This window comes from Bombus pascuorum, chromosome 7, assembly GCF_905332965.1.
Source record: "Bombus pascuorum chromosome 7, iyBomPasc1.1, whole genome shotgun sequence".
NCBI classification, from domain to species: Eukaryota; Metazoa; Arthropoda; class Insecta; order Hymenoptera; family Apidae; genus Bombus; species Bombus pascuorum.
Window position 1 is genome coordinate 2,440,726 of NC_083494.1, and position 23,430 is coordinate 2,464,155.

At 36.3% G+C, this 23,430-nt stretch overlaps 2 protein-coding genes and 1 long non-coding RNA gene across 3 annotated transcripts in view; 1 reads left to right on the forward strand and 2 right to left on the reverse strand.

The window, feature by feature from the left end:
- LOC132909057 (uncharacterized) overlaps positions 1–23,430 on the reverse strand; it is a 165,081-nt gene that overhangs the window by 75,497 nt on the left and 66,154 nt on the right. The window lies entirely within an intron of this gene.
- LOC132909042 (thyrotropin-releasing hormone-degrading ectoenzyme-like) overlaps positions 1–23,430 on the reverse strand; it is a 37,648-nt gene that overhangs the window by 1,611 nt on the left and 12,607 nt on the right. The window contains exons 2-14 of the mRNA XM_060963637.1: positions 11,218–11,405; positions 9,557–9,902; positions 8,673–9,084; positions 8,324–8,479; positions 7,146–7,457; positions 5,931–6,108; positions 5,715–5,862; positions 4,957–5,038; positions 4,020–4,194; positions 3,372–3,558; positions 2,182–2,459; positions 1,792–1,964; positions 689–856 (exon numbers count right to left, since the gene is read on the reverse strand). Of these exons, the coding sequence (XP_060819620.1) occupies positions 689–856; positions 1,792–1,964; positions 2,182–2,459; positions 3,372–3,558; positions 4,020–4,194; positions 4,957–5,038; positions 5,715–5,862; positions 5,931–6,108; positions 7,146–7,457; positions 8,324–8,479; positions 8,673–9,084; positions 9,557–9,902; positions 11,218–11,405 (2,803 nt within the window). The remainder of the gene's footprint in view (positions 1–688; positions 857–1,791; positions 1,965–2,181; positions 2,460–3,371; positions 3,559–4,019; positions 4,195–4,956; positions 5,039–5,714; positions 5,863–5,930; positions 6,109–7,145; positions 7,458–8,323; positions 8,480–8,672; positions 9,085–9,556; positions 9,903–11,217; positions 11,406–23,430) is intronic.
- LOC132908682 (uncharacterized) lies at positions 11,680–17,322 on the forward strand. The gene is made up of 2 exons (XM_060962899.1): positions 11,680–11,921; positions 11,979–17,322. Exon 2 carries the CDS (start codon positions 14,685–14,687, stop codon positions 15,924–15,926), a length of 1,242 nt encoding a protein of 413 aa, XP_060818882.1. The 5' UTR covers positions 11,680–11,921; positions 11,979–14,684; the 3' UTR covers positions 15,927–17,322.

A 23,430-nucleotide genomic window follows, 5' to 3' on the forward strand; every position in this document is an offset into this window, starting at 1 on the left:
GATATTCCAGTGCCATGGTTTCATATAAACTTTCTGTTTTTTAAATTTATAAATAATAGGGAACAAACTAAAGGATATATAAGAAACATAAGGGTACAAACTAAAAGATTAGAAAATGTTCAAATATATACAGCTTTAAGTACTTGCAATACTTCAAATACTTCTCATACAGTACACATAAATATTTTGACTCATTTTCACCTATATACAATTTCATAAAAATATTCCAGTGCCATGGTTTCATATATACTTTCTGTTTTTTAAATTTATAGATAATAGGGTACAAACTAAAGGATGCATAAGAAACATAAGGGTACAAACTAAAAGATTAGAAAATGTTCAAATATATACAGCTTTAAGTACTTCTAATACTTGAAATACTTTTTCAGATACTTTTAACACAATGCACATAAATGTTTTGATTCATTTTCACCTATATACAATTTTCTAAAAATATTCTAGTGCCATAATATCACATATATTTTTTGTCTGTTAAATTTGTAAAAGTTATTTGATGTTACAAAGGTAACAGATGTTATGTTATTTCCTGTACCAAAAAATTCTAATTTATGCACATATGTAGGTACATGTTTTCGACGTGAAAATTTCAAAATACTATTCTTATACTTACTAATTATTAAGGACGTTAATCAAAGATAAACTTACGATTGTGTGAATAGTCACTTACAATTGTAAAATCCAAGGAGTTTGGAAGCAAGCGAATGACGATAACAAACGCTTCTTTTCCTCCTCATCTTTGGTCGATTTTATCTGTTCCATGAAGTAGTTCCATTCCCTTCGTGTACCATAACGCGCGATAGTGCAGTAAAATGTGTCACGAATGTAGGAAGGAACGCTGTAACAATTTCATTCACCTAAATCCTTGAAAAATTGATATACAAAGAAATTGGCAAGAAATATGAGACAAAGAAATATTAGTATAGCAAATATGTAATAGTATAATTACATTTATATTAACATATTATATTATGCACACATTTATATTAACTGCGGTTTGTCTTTTAAAGTAATTTCATGAGTTTTTAGTCATGTTAAAAATTGTCATTTTTAAAACAAAGGCTGTATGGGCTGATGGTTTATTTATTGTGACGTTTGGTTTTACTTATGGTTTATGATTGGTACTCTTTCGGGAGGATATGGCATAATGGTACGACGCATATGTTGCTTAGTAAAAACTGATCTGCATTAAATTTCATTTGAATGAAATTAGACAAGATGATTAAGAGTTTTTGAATTTCACATAAACAAACAGTGTCTCTGTCCAGGATCTTATATAATCTTCTTTAATAAGGCCGTTCTTAAGTCCGTGAATCAACACCCTTTGTCACACAGCGAAATCGTGATTATCGACATCTCTGGCATGTTGCTCGCTGAATTATCGTACTATGCGTACTATGCGATTCTAAGCAAAATCTCAGCGAAACATAAGATCGCTGTTACATTACGAATATCCGTAAACTGTCTGTGGTTCGTACTTTCGACTGTCTTTTTCTTTTTTTTCTTTTTATCATGCGTTGACGTTTCACGCACCTAAGCCTTATTATAATTTTTAGAATGGTGAAGGTCGCATCTAAATGCTCGCACAGGTTCGTGAGATTAGCCGAAAAATATATTGTGGCGAATTTGTATATTTGCATGAAGCATAATTAATAATTGCAAAAGTGACTCATTTTTTCATTTCATATGTACAGTACAATTAAAACATTGAAAATATGAAAAGAAGAACGTTCAAATTACATTCATAACAGAAGATGGTTCGTTAAAACTTACGTTTCTTGTACATTACCATCGACCTCCTCGGAAACATTTTTCGACCAGTCTAGACACTGCGAATGCTCGAAGGCGCATGCAAGTTTTACAGCAGTCATTGTCAAAGCTGATCCTTCTTCCAACTTCGACTCTACTTCGCTGTACAACGGGGATACGAATCTTGCTATTGATTCCTAAAATTTCACACAATAATATCATAGGAATTGGTTTATATTATTGTTCTTCAACTTTATCGTTTCCTAAAGAGCGTCTAATTATAAATATTATGCTACTAGAGCGTTGACGAATCGTTCAGCTGAAAATATAATTCAAAGTCTAGCTTTGAATTACACATAATAGATATTTTGCTTAAAATTGCCATTTTTGTAACGTGTCAATATCGTTACTCACCTGGAAATCAGTAAAGACCGGAGTCTCGTACAGAAGCCTGTTTAATTTGAACATGTGTCGCATAAATGCACCCCAAGGAAGATAATGTCTTTCCTTCATTTGCATATATTTAATGAATTCAAAGGCGGTGTCATATTTCATCAAACCTATTTCAGTCAAACTAAAAACGTCGTCTACGAGCGATGCTCTTGTTTCTGGCGGAAACAGCTCATGATTCTCCGTAAGTGCCAATTTTAACAGCATCCAATTTGTTTCGTCGTAGTGCACGCGATAGAAACCTTGAAAAATGTAATAGTACAATTATTTCCATTAATTTACGAAGCAGTGTTTTTTTTTTATTTTGGTTTTTTTTACAATCTGCTCTGAAGACACACGTTTGGTAAAGTGTTATATCTTATTGATGAGAAAAAAAAAATAAAATAAAAATAAATATAGCATGTGGGTGGCTACCCCCAGCGGGGTGTCAGCTTCGTTTTTTCTAAGTTATATCTTTTATGAAAGCGAAATGTCTGGCAAATTCGCAGCGTAACGAGAAGAAGAAGATTATTCTGCGTGTAAAAGTACAAGAAACATTCGATAATTGTACAGAAGGTAGAAAAGATTCTATTTCTGGAAGCTAAAATTTTAGTCGTGTCGAAGGGTCGGCAATTATTCAAAGCTCGCGATAAGCTAAGACCTAAGCTAAGCTTGAGTCTCAAAAATCACACTTTCTTATTTTGCATTTTTTATAAACGAATATTGTACCATTTATCTAATCAAAATTACACGAAACGCGGTGTAGCTCGGCACATATTTGTTTACTTAATAAATAACAATTAAGTACATATATTCATAAGCAAATATAACTCAAATTATGCCACGTTTGGTCTCGTTTTCAACAGAAGGATCTCAGGTGAAAGATTAATTTAGAAAGAGTGAAAAATAAAAAATATTTATATCTGACAGTGGATCATATGTTTCTGTCAATTATCGCATATTCACTGTAAATTGACAGTATGATATTCGTAAAAATGAAAGGAACAAATAGAACAGACAAAAATTGCAAATATCTATCTGAAAGTATAGAAATTATAATGAAAACAAGTTACTACAAATCTTTTCTTATTATTTCATACTTGAATATTAATAATCTTATCAGAGTATTCAATAAAATATAATAAATATATATTGTGGTTAAATTTACCACATACCAGTCTTATTTACGTTGAAAAGAACCCAAGATTCGTTTGAACCAATGCCATCCAGTGTAATTTTAGGTTCAGGTGGAAACCAGATCGTAGCAGGAGACGACCAATTACCATTGTTGTTGGTGTAACTCAGTGGGATATGCCAGAATTTCGAGATACCTTCGAATGGACGATCGAGCGCAAATTGTTCCTAAAAAAATTATTTAATTTCTAATACTGTCTCACACCTAATCAGAGCTAGTTCGTTAAAATAGTAAATCCGATAGACTTAGAATATTAGCAGCAAAATCTCTGTCTTCATGCGATGTATAATATCGTGTTGAACGTTACGATTTTGTTTAAAATTAGCAGTAGAATAATTCCATTTAATTTAATTTATTTTGATGTGATAGTTAATTCACTTAATCGAATAGCACTTGATTTTATATTAATAATCTGATACAAGGTTTCGTGTTTTCTGACATGAGAACTACATGGAAATTCTCGGATCTCGTTTACTTTATGATATTCAGTAGCTCGTCCTTCTACTCTTACTTCTGAACTTGAGTAAATTTTCTTTAAATTATCTCCTTATTTACAGTATAAACTGCTCGAAGTTGTATAATCATAGAATTTAATATAAAAATTGCAATGTTGTTTGCTACGGCATACCTGATAAATGGTGGCGGATTCCTCTTCGTAATTTCTTACGACGGTTATAAATGGATATCCACCTTGAGAAATCCAAGAATTCATCGTGTCTTCCAACGAAACTCCGGACGGAAGTTCCATTGCTTCTTCCGCCAGAATATTCATGAAATCGGTTACATCCGTGTTGTTATGCTTCCTGATCAAATAACAAAACCTCCTTTATTACGTTGAAAATTCTACTAGTCGACCTGCTAGGGAGGAAGGACGAGTTAACTCGTCGCAAAAGATTATCAGTATCCTGCGTATCATATCCGTATTTGGCATAATAAATTATTATCTAATAATCTAATGTCCTAGCCAACCTTCGCTTTTCAGCGTTTCATTTAAATAAAAAACGCGTTATATTTTATTTACATTCGCTAGAGAGAAAATCGATTCGATTAAAATTAACATCTTTTCTAGCTTCGACGATCTCGACGTTCTTTGTTTTTCAATGTATCGATGTCTGCGCAGCACGAGGACCAGTTGTGCTTTGTTTACAATTGCTGGAGTAAAAATCACTGCAATTGAACAATTTGTAATTTCTTAAAAATTTGCAATTTTGTAAAAAACGACCCAGTTTAGAACATGAGAGAACGAACGATAAAATTATCATCGCCTACATTGCTTCTGCATATGTTCCATATAATTACTTGATAGTATCTTGGTTATCCATATTTACTAGCAATAAAGATGTAATTATTAAATTATGCAGGAATTTGAGCGAAGAAAAACGCGAATAAAAAAGAGGAAATACATATGTAAATGAAAAACCGGATAATCACGAGGAAGATGATTAATCGCAATTAGCTTCAATTCGATATAGCCGTCAATCCTTAACGAGTCGCTATTAATCAAAACGATCCATCCATCGATCCACTGCAGGCATAAAACATTTCTTCGCCAATAATATACCCACCACCTGGTTATCAGTTTCTTGTAGCCGTTCCTAAAGTCGGTATCGCCTATCGCGCCATGCAACATGCGTATCAGACATGCACCTACAAGAAGCAACGAAAAATGCAGAGGCATTAGATCTACCCGCTCGCCATATCCTGCAACCTAAAGCTGCGTCCTCACTGAAGCAACAACCTTCAATCTTCCGTTGATGTTTCTACGTTTATATTTTCCTCTTACAATTTCCCCAACGAGCTATCTACTCCTCAACTCGGAACACTTTCTTTCGCGGTTTCGCTTTCTTTTCATTTTCTCTTTCGATTCTCGTCTAATTTCTCCGTTTGTGCCAACAGCACACGTTAATACCACAGAATGGCAGGTAGTTTCTGCATGACTAAGGCTGTCAGCGAGTAAAGTCAATTATCATCATGTGTAATTGCTGAGAGAAGCGACAGACTCAGAACCTCCGAGTATCAGTTGACCCTCTCTGTCGATGTTCCGCGTTTCTTGAACTTGTTGGTTGTCCAATGTTGCTCCATGTTCCTCCACGTTTCTGTTGCCGGTAACAAAAGTTGCTGCTCGTTGTTCGTCTCCGTTTGGAGTGACAAAGATGAAAGAAAGATGGAAGAAACACGTATAGATGGAGTAAATGTCTCTTGAAAGTGAATAATTTTCGCTGCTTGTTGTTACTTGGAACTTGTAACAACACCAGACAACAGGAAGTTCCTCGTTGTTGCCTCGGTGAAGACGCGGCTTAAGACTAACAGCGAACCGGTTTACCTTTCGCGTGCTCGTAGTTAAGAGATTGCCATAGATGATAGTTGGCATTTTCATGGAAAGGCCTTGAAATGCTATAGCCATCGATCTCCATCACGTGCAGCTGGACATCGGCGATGAAAGAGTCGCTCAAGTCCAATGACGAGTCTATCTGAAAATGGAATTCTATTACAACGGTTTACCGAGGTGTTTGTCGAGGATGCGAAATTAGTCGCTTGCCTGCTGAACGATCATGTGTTGGATGTAAAGTAGCAGACTCTCGGAGATCCACGAGTCCGTTCGATTCACATTCATAAATTCATCGAGCCACTGCTGTCCCACTAGGCTGATCAGGACCTTCAGAGCGCCGGCTTTCGTGACCTGTGGCGATTTCTTGCTGGTGTAGAACAACGACTGCCTTGAACATTTAAGCGCTCTTCGATTACATTGCTGGTGAAAAATGCCCCATAAAGATATAGGCTAATTATTAAATAATTCTGTGCGGTGTATTATCGCGGACACAAAGAGAAATAACTGCCAAGATGGACTTAGGCTATCTAATAAATAGAGATAATTAAGAAATCTAATAAGACTTTTAACGAGACTTCTTAATTTCTGATGGAAGAATAAGAAGGAGGATGATGTGATAGGAAGAGGAACAAGTATATCGCGTCACGTTGATAAAAAAGTTAACAAGTGCTAAAACTGTTTTGTAGCTAAGAAACGAAGTTAGAAGAAAACAGAGGATTGAAGCATTTAAAACAACTTTCAATGCGAGAATATAAATAGATAAATAGCTTTTATTTATTGCATCACGTAGCTACAATCTTCAAAGATTTGGCCAAAGGTAGCCCAAAAGACTTCCCTACTGTTCGAATTATCAAACGGATTGTAAATTAGCAGGTGGTTGTTTAAACAAAAAATTATCGTATTGCGCCCTTGCTTCAAAATTAACGTAATTGAAAGTATGCAAAGGATTATATCTTTGATAATATCATTTTGTTGACTGAACTGAGTAAATGGAATTGATTAAACTATATTTACGAGTACTTTCTCGTCATTTGCAAGTTATTGACTTGGAAAAATCTTAAAAATCTTTCTCACAGAAAAATAAAAAAATAAAATACGATCTTTCGAGTAACTTTTGCGATACTATTCCTGAAATTTTGCGATTACCAATTGTGTTTAATATAAATGAACAAATTGCCTACGATTTTTCCATAGTTACTATTATTACTAAACAAAGTTAAATAAATAACTTTGCAAAAGCACGCTATTATATTATTATAGGATTCACATTGATAGTCTTTTAAATAAAAAGCAACGGTTCTAATTGTTATATGAGTAACAGAGCTAATACGATGATATCACGTATATGAGCAAGCTGATTATAATTATAAATCGCAGGAGATGTAAGGAACGTTTGTCTTGTAGAAGAACAATAATAGCTCTTACTTCAGCGCAATTAATCCGGGATTCCCCATGTTCTCGTCGATCCCTGGTGGCAAGCTTACTACATCTAGTTTAGGATAGGGGTAGGACGTCAAAAACACGTCGATCAAGTTAACGACAATTGAGTTGAGTTTGTCGAACAGGTAAATCTCCTCTGAGCTTCTATTCGATTCACACCAGAACGTTGCAACTACTTCGGTGTCGCCTACCAACGTCGTGTTCATGGCTTCGATATGGCCCATTACGAAAGCCAAATTGTGCGGAGAAATAGGCAGAGAATCGTCGAAAGTATTCACCACCATTGAACTGTCCGAGCTTAAAACGGGAATAATAATCTATCTTATTTCTCTTTTTAAAGAAGACTTTGAAAAACGAGATCGATCGACTCTGTGATGAATATCTTAATTTCTGATAAACCAGAAGCTGTAGGATTTTTATGATTTATTATTTTATTATTTGAAGGTCGGTAAATGCATAGAATACACGTAATACGTAAAAATATATCAAATATCCGAAGTACAGTGTTTGTTATATTTAATAAGTAAATTTCTGTCCAGGTTCCACTTTTTAGAAAAGTTTGGAAAAATAGCAAAGTGTTCACGAGCATTTGTCTATGTGAGACGAAAAAAAGGTTCCACTTTTTAAATTATATCTATGAAGTTATAACTTTGCATAAATATCAATTGCAATTGTACGAGAAAAATTCCAATATTGATCAAATATCGAAAATTCTATTTTAAGCTACGTATCTCATCTAAAGTGTATTTTCTGACACGTTTTCGTGTCAATTATCATATGTTTTGCTATAAACTGAAAGTGTATAAATTAAAAATGAAAAGAACGAGAAAGGCAGACAAAAATTGCACAATATATATCTGACAGCATAGAAGTTCTAATTAAAACAAGTTGCTACAATTTCATACTTGAATATTAATAATTTTATCAGAGTATTCAATAAAATATAATAAATAAAGTGGAGTTTATTCTCTGAATTCGATCTATAATATTTCTATCGTGCAATTATAATTATAAATGAAAATATATCGCATAAAGAAAGCCTCTTTATCGAACTTTTTCACATATGAAATCAGATTTCCATTTTTAATTTAACTGTGTCATCAGGCGAGATCGATTTCATTTACGAGTACGTCTTGCTAGAAGACACGATGTGAATTACTTACGTATCCCTTAAAGTCCTGAGGGGCATGTTTGAGAGCACTGTCATTTCTTTGGGACGTGCCACGGATACGGAAATAACTGACTTATTCACCGTATCGTCGAAAACCGGGAACAGACATCGAGCACCGGATTCCTTCAGTTTCGTTCCCATTAGCCATCTAATATGAAAATAAACAATATTGTAAAACTTTTACAAAAATTTGGCTCGTAAATCTATAAAAATGCTGCAAATGTTAAATCGTGGAAAAAGCAGGCGAACGTGATCAACAGATATGTAAAGAATTACATTTCGTTAGTTATTTTTCAAGTGAAAATAACCAATTGAAAATAAATGACGTACGTAACACTTACTTTCCTTCGCCAGATGAATTGTAACTTCCAATGAAAAATATATGTTCATCGATTAACAGATTATATTCGATTTCCAACAGATAAATCCCTTGCTGTATTCGACTGCCTAGATGAATTGTGTGAACTTCTTTATCCACGTCTATATCGTATTGTGTGATCTGTATTTGCGAAGATGCGTTTCCGGCAGATGCAGCAGGTGGCACAGATCCGAACTGTATTATAGCATTTACGTTTGAGTCGTCAATTTTGTTAGTGTCAGAAACCAAAGCGTAATTTGACAATGAAACGTTGGCTTCCTCGACGGAGGACCTGTTCTCCAATGAGTTTGTAGCATTTTCGTCGTATACCACTGTCTCGTTTTCCCTCAGGCTTATCACAACATCATTTTCTATAGAATACATAGTATGTGAAACTGCAAGTAGATGACACGGTTGGACATCATTTATTCATTTATAAAACAATGTTATTGAATTAATTGTTTTTAACATATTAAAACGCTTATCGTAGTTAGGATAGTTTAAACAAAATAATTAGCACTACAATGCTATCAGATATTGCAAAATAAATTCCATATTTCAAAAGCTCCGAACTATTTCTAAATTTAGAAAGAAACAACGCGTTACTTGGTAATTTAAGAACATTGCTGTCGAATTTGAAAATTCTTCTTCCATGTTCTTTTGGTAAAAAGAAAAATGTAAATAATTCAGGTGCAGCAAATGCTCGTGAAACGTAACAGCAAAATACCTGTAATTAACTATAATGATAATGTAAAAATTGCGAAACAAATTGTTCCATTATTCAATTCGGATACAACGACCAGTTTGTAAACGTGGAAAATTCATTTACAATATAAACGTAAAAATTGTTAAAGTTAGTAACATTACCAGAAGTTGTATCGTTCCCTTGATTGGCGTTATTAATTACGTCAGTGATTCCCCTCCTTCGTCTTTTCCTCAACGGCTTCTTGTTTTCCTCCAGATCCAGCAAGGACAGCTTGTAACTAGTCACCGTAATGTTCTTCACATTTAGCGAAAGTTTATTTAAGCTGATCGTATCGTTTACTTGAAAGTCGATGTATACGTGGCCTATCAATCTCGATGGAACGTTCGTGTCGATAATTGGCGTTAATTCGAGGCGATACTTCAAGGGACGAATGAAAGGTGAAATGCTTTCGTCAACATCGTCTGTATCCTCGATGCCATCGTTCTGCAAGTCTAGAATCTCGTAAGGCTAAGAGAAACAAATTTTGTAACGTTAAAGATTAGATTGAAAGTTCCGATTAACTGTTGATATGGAGATTTTGATTAATAGATATTTAATTATCGTTGTAGATTATGACTAGGTCATACTAAATTTAGTATGTAACACTAAATCCTACTAGTTATTGAAAGATCATATATATAGAGTTGAGATTAGTCGTTATAAAATATTATTAATCTTGTCTTTAATTTACAATTCGGTTTTTCCAGCTGTCGTTCCCAATTTGATTAATTATAAGAAAATCAATGTTTCTAAAGAATCCATGTTACAAAATTATACTGATCATAGAATATTTATTATAGTATTCCGGATACAGTATTTTCAAAATGCTAAATAAGTAAGTTGTTTTATGATCTTGTTATTTTTCCTTATATTTACCGTTATAAACTATTTCTTCGATTATGTTAAATCTTAAATATGATGTATTGTATACGTATACATATATATAAACAAAAACGTGATCCGAGGATCATTAAAGACACGTAAATTCCTCAGTTGTTGGTAACAGCAGAAAAATATTAACTGTACCGATCTAATGGAATGGTTTCATTGCAATAAAAACGAGAATAACAACGAGTTTATACAAATGGAAGCCACGAAAACACTAATAAAAAGATGCTTTCTCGTAAGATTCGTAACATTCGGAAAAGCTTCGACGGTTCGAAGTAGAAAAAGAATGTTACGTTAGAAGAATTGTGACTTACCAATCAAAAAGATGTGGACTCCATAAATATTTTAAAAAAATTACCAATTAATCTTAACCCCTTCCCGTGCCATTTAGCTCGACGAAACTCGAACACAAGCGATAGGCGTCTCGTGACGTACTGATAGGAACTAACATTCAATTACCATCGTTATAGTACGATCACTAGATTCAATTACTATTACCACGCCAGAAAAATTGAGAATTGATTGTAAAACACGTCCAAATAAAAAAAAAAATATTACGATGTTTATGTTTGGCTCCTGACTTCCTATTCGCGAGCCTGGCTCGTGATGTTCATGTTTGGGCCAAAGTCTTCGGGAAAAAAGCACGGGAATGGGTTAATCTGTATTCAAGTAAATGGAATTTCATATCGGAAAAGTGACTTTTATTATCTGAAAATTTCATTATCGGAACAGTTTTATTTTCCTATTTGTTTGGATAAGAGAGGCTGTACCCTACATATTGTTAGTTGGTAACTTATCGTCGACAGATCTCGGTTCGAAAATCTACTTTTCCCAGAAACAAAATAATGGATTAACTGTATGATTCCCATATGTTATGTACCTAACTGTTACTTACCTTTTTCTTTGGTAAGGAATTGATGTACCACCCGAGAAATCCTGCGGCTACGACACCGATAATAAAGACCACGACGATTCCTGCTATCTTTGTATACGATAAGAACCAACCATCGCCTCTTTTATATTCCATGTCATCGTAAGTCATAAATTGCACCGGACCGCCGCTGAACTGTGGCATGCATTGAGCTACAAGAATCATTTGAAAAACGTGAACCCTTCGAAAGTGCCAAAGCATCTCAATAAAATAATATTATGCTGCAGATATACGTAGACGCGAATATGTAAGAATTTCATATGGGATAAATCACTCAGTTAAAATAGCAAAATAATTAAATAGACAGGATTTGTGGGCATCATTGAAATGTTTGAAATTGGAAAAATCAGGTACAATTTGTAGTCTCAGATTGGACCGTGTGCACGGCCCATGAATGCTGCTACGTCCTACGTAGACGCGAATATATAAGAATTTCATATGCGATAAATCACTCAGTTAAAATAGCAAAATAATTAAATAGACAGGATTTGTGGGCATCATTGAAATGTTTGAAATTGGAAAAATCAGGTACAATTTGTAGTCTCAGATTGGACCGTGTGCACGGCCCATGAATGCTGCTACGTCCTACGTAGACGCGAAAATGTAAGAATTTCATATGCGATAAATCACTCAGTTAAAATAGTAAAATAACTAAATAGACAGGATTTGTGGGCATCATTGAAATGTTTGAAATTGGAAAAATCAGGTACAATTTGTAGTCTCAGATTGGACCGTGTGCACGGCCCATGAATGCTGAACAATTCAATTATGTGTTTCTATTATATCGTTGTTACAATCTGAGATTTCCGGACGTAAGTTATGTCAAGTAGGAATTATATCTCAGTCATTTAGTCAGCACTGCAGCTAGGTATATTGTCATAAATTGAAACACACGTGGTATCTACACATCGCCCTCAATTTTTTGATCGTTCGGACTAAATAGTTGGTGATCAATGATTCGTGACACGAGTCAGATCATCCACTACCTGTCCAACTGTTCGCTACTATCGTAAGTGTAGCTAACATAGTCTACCAAATTTCAAATGGTTTTCAAGTAACAGCTAAAAGACAATCTTGTATCAAATTAGTCTCAAACAAAAGAGACGCTATTTGTCTTTCATGTACATAAAATTCGTTCCTTTGTTCCACATGTTCTTGGCTACAACGCAATGTTTGACTAATCCTTTGGCGATTTCTACCAATTTTTTTTTATATTTCAAATTATTGTTATCAATATAGAAACAATATCCGTATCATTCGATTCATTGGAAGAACTATAGTTGTGTATAGTTGGAATAGTAAAAAGACATCCATAAAGAAGAATTCTGTTTAGACACGATTTACACTCGGAAGCCCCAAAATTCATAAGAATGATAGTAATAATTTAGTAAATTGTATACACCAATATAGCAACGTGATAAACAAACAAATATTACATTTCTCGATTCCAATTTATGTAAAAAATACCGAAATTTTGAATCTAATTATTTCACTATTTTAAATTCCAATTTGTTTAGCCGTAAAATTATTGCATACCACAAGAGGACGCGGAAAATTAAAGATACGTTACTTTGTTACATCTACCATACAGATTGAGTGATATAAACTAAATAAACTCGCAGTGATACATCACTGGGTATACTCGCGTTCGTGTCAATTTAATCACAATTAATCATCACAGTGTGTGCTGATTATCATTGTATGACAAATTATACATACGCAAATTACGATAAAAAGAAATTATCTTATTTCTTAACTATACCCTAACTATACCCTATAAATAGTTTCTCTGAATTAAATATAGTAATTTGCCAGAAATTCGTAACTATACCAACATCCTGCAAAAGCGAAACATAGATACAAGATTATAAAGAATAATTCTAGAACTCTCTGCGAAATGATTTAAATATTATAACACGTGATCAACATCTCATGCTATATATATATTGCATGAGATATTTACCACATATATATTATATATATATAGAAATATTATACTTGAGATTTGCATCCGTTGACCTGATGTTACGCGATCGATCAATATTCAGAAATAGCAGCAGTTCGAGACGACGTAGACGTTGTCATAATCGTGACGAATTCACGTTATCATAACATTCGAAGCGAACGTGACGTGACGTCGCTGGAATTGATTTCTCGCGGTGCACACACGTTCCAGGTAGACCGCTGTATACTCTCGTAAATAGGCTCGAGAAACGATTCCTCAAGGTCCACCGTATACGAACTACACGTTACCGGTGAGCTATTAACTTTACCATTCGCATAATCTTCTTATAGTACATATAAGACATACGTAGTAAAGCGAAGTAATTAATACTCGATGCGCTCAGTGTGAACATTAATATTTATATGCAGTATTTGCAAGTAATGTTTATGTTATACTTGTGTTCATAATTTGATGACAATCAAGATAATTAATACATGCTGTTCTAATATTTGTTTTAGAAGAAATTTAGGAAATTTTGGTATTTTTAAAAAACGTATCATACTTGAATTGCAATTCGTTCTCATCGTCCAAGCAATCAACACGTTGAACAATGACTCTACCCGTAAATCAATCAGTTTGTAAGATATTTAACAGTAGCCAGTTCCCTTTTGACTGCCGAAGAGTGCGGCAATACTCGCTTCCTTCTAGTTTTCCATACGACACCAACGATACAAGAAACTTCACTTGAAGTTACGAATCAGTACTTTTCAGTTGGAACTTTTTAACGACTATTAGAAATTTTCTTTATTCGTGAGAACTGCGGCACATGTTACGAATGACGTAATTGAGATCTCATTTACATTTCAAATACAGATATTAAAGCATAGCGAGAGATAACATTCAAGACTCTGAGTTACGTTTTGAACAAACTTTGCTTTATGTTTGGAAATACTTTCGTTTTAATACTTTTCATCATCAGTATTATACATTTTGATTTCTGTAATTGTACGAATGTTATATCGGTAAAGTATCCAAAGGATAAATGTCATTATCGAAAACTCCGATAGTATAGTATAGTATAGTAAACGGATCTTATACTTGCGACTCTACAGAGTTAGCGACAGTTGTTTATATCTTAGAATCTGTTCACCTCTCTATCAATTATGATTCACATAGTCGAGTTTAATATCCTGTAGTAATTATCTGACAACTCGGTACATGCATAGTACATATAAGACATACATAGTAAAGCGAAGTAATTAATACTCGATGCGCTCAGTGTGAACATTAATATTTATATGCAGTATTTGCAAGTAATGTTTATGCTATACTTGTGTTCATAATTTGATGACAATCAAGATAATTAATACATGCTGTTCTAATATTTGTTTTAGAAGAAATTTAGGAAATTTTGGTATTTTTAAAAAACGTATCATACTTGAATTGCAATTCGTTCTCATCGTCCAAGCAATCAACACGTCGAACAATGACTCTACCCGTAAATCAATCAGTTTGTAAGATATTTAACAGTAGCCAATTCCCTTTTGACTGCCGAAGAGTGCAGACGTGCTGGGTGCCCGGAGAGGTCTCTCCCTCGATACCGGACGTGGAGAGAAAGTGTTCCCGAAAGTGCAAAAAACGGGGAAAACAAAAAATACAACGAGTGCCACCGCTCAGGATATCAAACAACGGCGAAACATATGCCGTACACAAAAATATGGAAATCCAAGAATCTACAGAAACCGAAATGGATATTACTCGAATGAGCGACGATACAAACGCCAACAACAACGAAATGACACAACAAGACGGAAACTGGAAGGTCGTAACTCCCAGCAAAAGAAGAAAAATTACAACAAACGCAAATACTAGGAGGGCTGCAGAAACAGAAAGTAAGCAGTGGCTCCAAGAAATCCCACTACAAAACCCCTTCAGCATACTACCACAAGAGAAGGAACCAGAAACAACTGAAAAACCAAAACACAACGCCAAACCACCACCAATATACATCGATGCGCAAGTAATAGACCCCCTCGTCGAACTGCTAAACAATACGGCAGGCAAAGAAAACTACTCAATAAAACAATTAAAACTGGACCAGGTAAAAGTGCTAATCAACGCCCCAGAAACCTACAGAAAAGTGGTAAAAGTGCTAAAAGAAAAAAACGCCGGGTACCATACCTACCAACTCAAAACCGACAAAAGCTATAAAGCAGTTATCAGAGGACTACACCCAAAAACAAATACAAGCAACATATGCGACGAACTAGCCAAAATCGGACACCAGATAAGGATAATAAACAACATAACGAGATTTAATACTAAACAACCACTACTGCTATTCCTAATTGAACTCGAACCTAAAAACAACAACAAGGAAATTTTCGAAATCAAACAAATCCTAAACACAAATCCACAACAAGACAGGGCAGAAGCTGAGACACCAATAAAAGTACAGCACGTAATGAACAACAACCACAATAATACCAACACCACTGGCAGTCGAAGCTACGCGCAAGCAACCAAGGAAGTAACACCCGTAGCCAACCAAAACCACAACAATAACACCAACGACGCTACAGAAATAAAAGAACTATTAAAACAATCCATCAAAAGCACCGACATGTTAACAAGAACGATAAGCGAACTAAACGAAGCATTCATACAGCAATCATTACAAATCACAGCTATGATACAACTGATAACAACCATGCTAAGCAAAAAGTAAAAACGGACATACTAAAAATAGCTGCCTGGAACTCTAACGGCCTACAACAAAGGGCCATTGAAACCAAAGCATTCCTGTACCACAACAACATAGACATACTACTCGTATCAGAAACGCATTTCACAACAAGAAGCTACACAAAAATACCATATACGGTACCAAGCATCTCTCAGGAAAAGCACACGGAGGGACCGCAGTGATAATAAGAAACGACATTAAACACCACCTACACAGTCAAGTTAATAAAGAACACATACAAGCAACTACCGTTACCGTACAAACTAGCAGCAACCGTCTACAGCTGTCAGCAGTATATGCACCACCGCGACACAAAATTACAGCACAAATGTGGGAAGAATACTTCCAACAACTAGGCGACAAGTATATCGCAGCAGGAGACTACAACTCAAAGCACACAACATGGGGATCAAGAATCACTACACCTCGAGGCAGAACCCTGGAAAAACACATCAGGAAAAACAATCTCAATATATTATCCACAGGAAGACCGACATACTGGCCGACAGACCTGAGCAAAATCCCTGACCTACTCGACTTTGCAGTTACAAAGGGATTAAATGGAAATAAAATAAATATAGCATCCAGCCTCGAGCTTAGCTCCGACCATACACCCATAATAATAACATATAGAAACAAGCCAATACTCTACACAACTCAGAGACACTATGCAACAAATCCACTAATTGGCAAACCTTCAAAGAAATAATTGAAAGCAAAATCAACTGCAACATCCCACTGAGAACGCCCCAACACATCGAACAAGCTGTAACAACACTTACAGAAACTATACAAGAGGCAGCACGGGCAACCACAAAACCAAAAACTACCACTAGACAAACAAAACAATACTTGAATTGCTTTGATATTATCGACAATGTTTTCATCGACGTGAATTCACCGACACCGAGTATGTTTATTTGCCGACCCGTTGAAACCATCGACAATCGTCCCACCGATATTTGCCGACAATTATTGCATCGGCATGTGCTATCATTGATTATGCATCTTTATTTATACTATACATTCATTTCCGTGTAAAGGAAAATAAAGAGGAAAATAGAAGAGAAATGATAAAAATCATTACGACGTACTGTTACTGTGTTAATTAACATAAGATAAAAATGCTTATCTACAAAAAAGATTCCACTTCCGATCTCCAATATAATTTTTAATATGTTGTCAAGGACATCGCATTGAATAATGCGTGGTATCGACAACTTCTTGCGAATATCTCGAAAACCAAGACAAACAGTACATACATAAGAAATTTCTAAATCATCGTGTTATTTCTTGTTTAATTTCCTTCACGTTTTTAATAATATTTCTCCTACGGTTAGAAGAGATGATTTAGGAAGGAAAGAGTGATTGGTGTCAGCGCCTGTGAGCGAAAAGGAATTGAAAATTCTTAAAACACGCGCACTAATGGGATAACGTTATAGAATTGTTTGTTTCGTTGAAAAGTGCAGGAAACTGCTCCGTATAAGATAACAAGGAAGCATTTTAGGATCATACTTTACATTCAAGATGCATTTCGGTTTTCTTTTGCGTGAATATATCATTACAGAGATTTCTAAGAACTTTTGGAGACATTTTTGTTAATGGGCAAATAACTTTGAAATTAATTGCATCTGCATCCATCTGCTATCAAACGTTTATGTCTTGGAAATGTTATTTTCTTTCTTTGCATTTGTTAATTTTAGTGAACTTGAAATTTAATGAACTTTGAAATTTTAATGAACCTGTCGATAACGCACTCGTGAATCTTGACAAAACGTTTTTACATTACCTTGTTATGACGCGTATATAAATGTGAAAGGCCGCGTAACAACGAGGATGGAACCGAAGATGTGAAAAGAAAAACTCAGGGCAAAGAGTGGTGAATGATCACTAATGGAAAACGCCGGAGCAGAGTATCGAGTGGTCTGCCGACACAGTAGCAAGTACCATTTGTCAAGTAGTCCGCGTGCGGATGAATATCAGTCGAAGATAGCGCGGGTCATTCTGGTCAAACGGGAGTGTCCTGAAGAATTGCAGTGCAGAAGAAATACGACTTACGGAGCTACGGGAACTGCAGACGCCCCGAATTGTCATAACACGCAGCCACAAAGGATGACTCTGCCGGGAGTGGTCTCTGATACTGCCCAAGGTAGATCGTTAATATTACACGTCAGTATTCACCGAGCTTCCCCATCGCAACCGAGAAAGCCCACAGCAAGGGTTTTAGTGAGGAAGAATTCCACTCTGCCACGAATTCTCTCCCCAGAGACTGGAGGATGACTTTCGATGATTTTGAAGTGGAAAAGAATGAAAAATGGTTGCTGGTAGCTTTACAGCGGACGGTTTAACGACCCAAGCGGAATCTGGTTTTTCTATTTCTTTTACAATACGGCCCAAATTCAGTAACTCGAAAACCTCTAAGAGAATAACCACAAATATCATATAAATTCGGTAATTAAAATTTAAAACAACTCGACTTCTACAGATGTGAAGGATAACACCGATGATATACATCAATGTTCCCCGAGCTTTCCCGTCGCAGCTGAGAAAGGCTACACTAAGATTTTCAATGGGGAATGTTAAGGTTATTCAGTGGATGGAATTAAAGAAATGCGTGGGCAAACTGCAAGATATTGAAAGTGTATATATTGTGAATAGTAAAATACAAAATATGTGGTACTATGTAAGCTGATCCAGATCCTCTCGCTAGCAACGTTACCCTGAGACTAAAGACAACTGCCGAAACCAACGTCGGACGTGTACCGCTTATGGTCTTTCCTCGACGCATTCTTTTGTCTATGCGCTTTCGAAGACCTTAGGCGGTTGAGAAACCGAAGACCAGAAGTAGAGAATCATCAGGTATGACGATCACTTCAACAGCGAAGAATTCCATATTTTCCCGCATCCCGCTTTTAGAGACTCACGGGGATGTCTTTCGATGATTTCGAAGTGGAAAAGAATGAAACGTGGTTGCTGGTAGCTTTACAGCGGACGGTTTGACGACCCAAGCAGAATCTAATTTTTCTGTTTCTTTTACATTACAGCTCAGATTCAGTAACTCGAAAACCTCTAAGAGAGTAACCACAAATAGCATATAAATTCCGTAATTAAAATTTAAAACAACTCGACTTCTACAGATGTGAAGGATAACACCAATGATATACATCAATGTTCCCCGAGCTTCCCCATCGCAGCTGAGAAAGGCCACAGTAAGATTTTCAATGGGGAAGAATTCCACATTTTCCCGCATCCCGCTTTTAGAGGCTCAAGGGGATGTCTTTCGATGATTTTGAAGTGGAAAAGAATGAAACGTGGTTGCTGGTAGCTTTACAGCGGACGGTTTAACGACCCAAGCGGAATCTGGTTTTTTTATTTCTTTACAATACGGCCCAAATTCAGTAACTCGAAAACCTCTAAGAGAGTAACCACAAATATCATATAAATTCCGTAATTAAAATTTAAAACAAATCGACTTCTACAGATGTGAAGGATAACACCGATGATATACATCAATGTTCCCCGAGCTTCCCCATCGCAGCTGAGAAAGGCCACAGTAAGATTTTCAATGGGGAAGAATTCCACATTTTCCCGCATCCCGCTTTTAGAGGCTCAAGGGGATGTCTTTCGATGATTTTGAAGTGGAAAAGAATGAAACGTGGTTGCTGGTAGCTTTACAGCGGACGGTTTAACGACCCAAGCGGAATCTGGTTTTTCTATTTCTTTTACAATACGGCCCAAATTCAGTAACTCGAAAACCTCTAGGAGAATAACCACAAATATCATATAAATTCAGTAATTAAAATTTAAAACAACTCGACTTCTACAGATGTGAAGGATAACACCAATGATATACATCAATGTTCCCCGAGCTTCCCCATCGCAGCTGAGAAAGGCCACAGTAAGATTTTCAATGGGGAAGAATTCCACATTTTCCCGCATCCCGCTTTTAGAGGCTCAAGGGGATGTCTTTCGATGATTTTGAAGTGGAAAAGAATGAAACGTGGTTGCTGGTAGCTTTACAGCGGACGGTTTAACGACCCAAGCGGAATCTGGTTTTTCTATTTCTTTTACAATACGGCCCAAATTCAGTAACTCGAAAACCTCTAAGAGAATAACCACAAATATCATATAAATTCAGTAATTAAAATTTAAAACAACTCGACTTCTACAGATGTGAAGGATAACACCGATGATATACATCAATGTTCCCCGAGCTTCCCCATCGCAGCTGAGAAAGGCCACAGTAAGATTTTCAATGGGGAAGAATTCCACATTTTCCCGCATCCCGCTTTTAGAGGCTCAAGGGGATGTCTTTCGACGATTTTGAAGTGGAAAAGAATGAAACGTAGTTGCTGGTAGCTTTACAGCGGACGGTTTGACGACCCAAGCAGAATCTAATTTTTCTGTTTCTTTACAATACGGCCCAAATTCAGTAACTCGAAAACCTCTAAGAGAGTAACCACAAATAGCAAATAAATTCCGTAATTAAAATTTAAAACAAATCGACTTCTACAGATGTGAAGGATAACACCGATGATATACATCAATGTTCCCCGAGCTTCCCCATCGCAGCTGAGAAAGGCCACAGTAAGATTTTAAATGGGGAAGAATTCCACATTTTCCCGCATCCCGCTTTTAGAGGCTCAAGGGGATGTCTTTCGATGATTTTGAAGTGGAAAAGAATGAAACGTGGTTGCTGGTAGCTTTACAGCGGACGGTTTAACGACCCAAGCGGAATCTGGTTTTTCTATTTCTTTTACAATACGGCCCAAATTCAGTAACTCGAAAACCTCTAGGAGAATAACCACAAATATCATATAAATTCAGTAATTAAAATTTAAAACAACTCGACTTCTACAGATGTGAAGGATAACACCGATGATATACATCAATGTTCCCCGAGCTTCCCCATCGCAGCTGAGAAAGGCCACAGTAAGATTTTCAATGGGGAAGAATTCCACATTTTCCCGCATCCCGCTTTTAGAGGCTCAAGGGGATGTCTTTCGATGATTTTGAAGTGGAAAAGAATGAAACGTGGTTGCTGGTAGCTTTACAGCGGACGGTTTAACGACCCAAGCGGAATCTGGTTTTTCTATTTCTTTTACAATACGGCCCAAATTCAGTAACTCGAAAACCTCTAAGAGAATAACCACAAATATCATATAAATTCAGTAATTAAAATTTAAAACAACTCGACTTCTACAGATGTGAAGGATAACACCGATGATATACATCAATGTTCCCCGAGCTTCCCCATCGCAGCTGAGAAAGGCCACAGTAAGATTTTCAATGGGGAAGAATTCCACATTTTCCCGCATCCCGCTTTTAGAGGCTCAAGGGGATGTCTTTCGACGATTTTGAAGTGGAAAAGAATGAAACGTAGTTGCTGGTAGCTTTACAGCGGACGGTTTGACGACCCAAGCAGAATCTAATTTTTCTGTTTCTTTACAATACGGCCCAAATTCAGTAACTCGAAAACCTCTAAGAGAATAACCACAAATATCATATAAATTCAGTAATTAAAATTTAAAACAACTCGACTTCTACAGATGTGAAGGATAACACCGATGATATACATCAATGTTCCCCGAGCTTCCCCATCGCAGCTGAGAAAGGCCACAGTAAGATTTTCAATGGGGAAGAATTCCACATTTTCCCGCATCCCGCTTTTAGAGGCTCAAGGGGATGTCTTTCGACGATTTTGAAGTGGAAAAGAATGAAACGTAGTTGCTGGTAGCTTTACAGCGGACGGTTTGACGACCCAAGCAGAATCTAATTTTTCTGTTTCTTTACAATACGGCCCAAATTCAGTAACTCGAAAACCTCTAAGAGAGTAACCACAAATAGCAAATAAATTCCGTAATTAAAATTTAAAACAAATCGACTTCTACAGATGTGAAGGATAACACCGATGATATACATCAATGTTCCCCGAGCTTCCCCATCGCAGCTGAGAAAGGCCACAGTAAGATTTTCAATGGGGAAGAATTCCACATTTTCCCGCATCCCGCTTTTAGAGGCTCAAGGGGATGTCTTTCGATGATTTTGAAGTGGAAAAGAATGAAACGTGGTTGCTGGTAGCTTTACAGCGGACGGTTTAACGACCCAAGCGGAATCTGGTTTTTCTATTTCTTTTACAATACGGCCCAAATTCAGTAACTCGAAAACCTCTAAGAGAATAACCACAAATATCATATAAATTCAGTAATTAAAATTTAAAACAACTCGACTTCTACAGATGTGAAGGATAACACCGATGATATACATCAATGTTCCCCGAGCTTCCCCATCGCAGCTGAGAAAGGCCACAGTAAGATTTTCAATGGGGAAGAATTCCACATTTTCCCGCATCCCGCTTTTAGAGGCTCAAGGGGATGTCTTTCGACGATTTTGAAGTGGAAAAGAATGAAACGTAGTTGCTGGTAGCTTTACAGCGGACGGTTTGACGACCCAAGCAGAATCTAATTTTTCTGTTTCTTTACAATACGGCCCAAATTCAGTAACTCGAAAACCTCTAAGAGAGTAACCACAAATAGCAAATAAATTCCGTAATTAAAATTTAAAACAAATCGACTTCTACAGATGTGAAGGATAACACCGATGATATACATCAATGTTCCCCGAGCTTCCCCATCGCAGCTGAGAAAGGCCACAGTAAGATTTTCAATGGGGAAGAATTCCACATTTTCCCGCATCCCGCTTTTAGAGGCTCAAGGGGATGTCTTTCGATGATTTTGAAGTGGAAAAGAATGAAACGTGGTTGCTGGTAGCTTTACAGCGGACGGTTTAACGACCCAAGCGGAATCTGGTTTTTCTATTTCTTTTACAATACGGCCCAAATTCAGTAACTCGAAAACCTCTAGGAGAATAACCACAAATATCATATAAATTCAGTAATTAAAATTTAAAACAACTCGACTTCTACAGATGTGAAGGATAACACCGATGATATACATCAATGTTCCCCGAGCTTCCCCATCGCAGCTGAGAAAGGCCACAGTAAGATTTTCAATGGGGAAGAATTCCACATTTTCCCGCATCCCGCTTTTAGAGGCTCAAGGGGATGTCTTTCGATGATTTTGAAGTGGAAAAGAATGAAACGTGGTTGCTGGTAGCTTTACAGCGGACGGTTTAACGACCCAAGCGGAATCTGGTTTTTCTATTTCTTTTACAATACGGCCCAAATTCAGTAACTCGAAAACCTCTAAGAGAATAACCACAAATATCATATAAATTCAGTAATTAAAATTTAAAACAACTCGACTTCTACAGATGTGAAGGATAACACCGATGATATACATCAATGTTCCCCGAGCTTCCCCATCGCAGCTGAGAAAGGCCACAGTAAGATTTTCAATGGGGAAGAATTCCACATTTTCCCGCATCCCGCTTTTAGAGGCTCAAGGGGATGTCTTTCGACGATTTTGAAGTGGAAAAGAATGAAACGTAGTTGCTGGTAGCTTTACAGCGGACGGTTTGACGACCC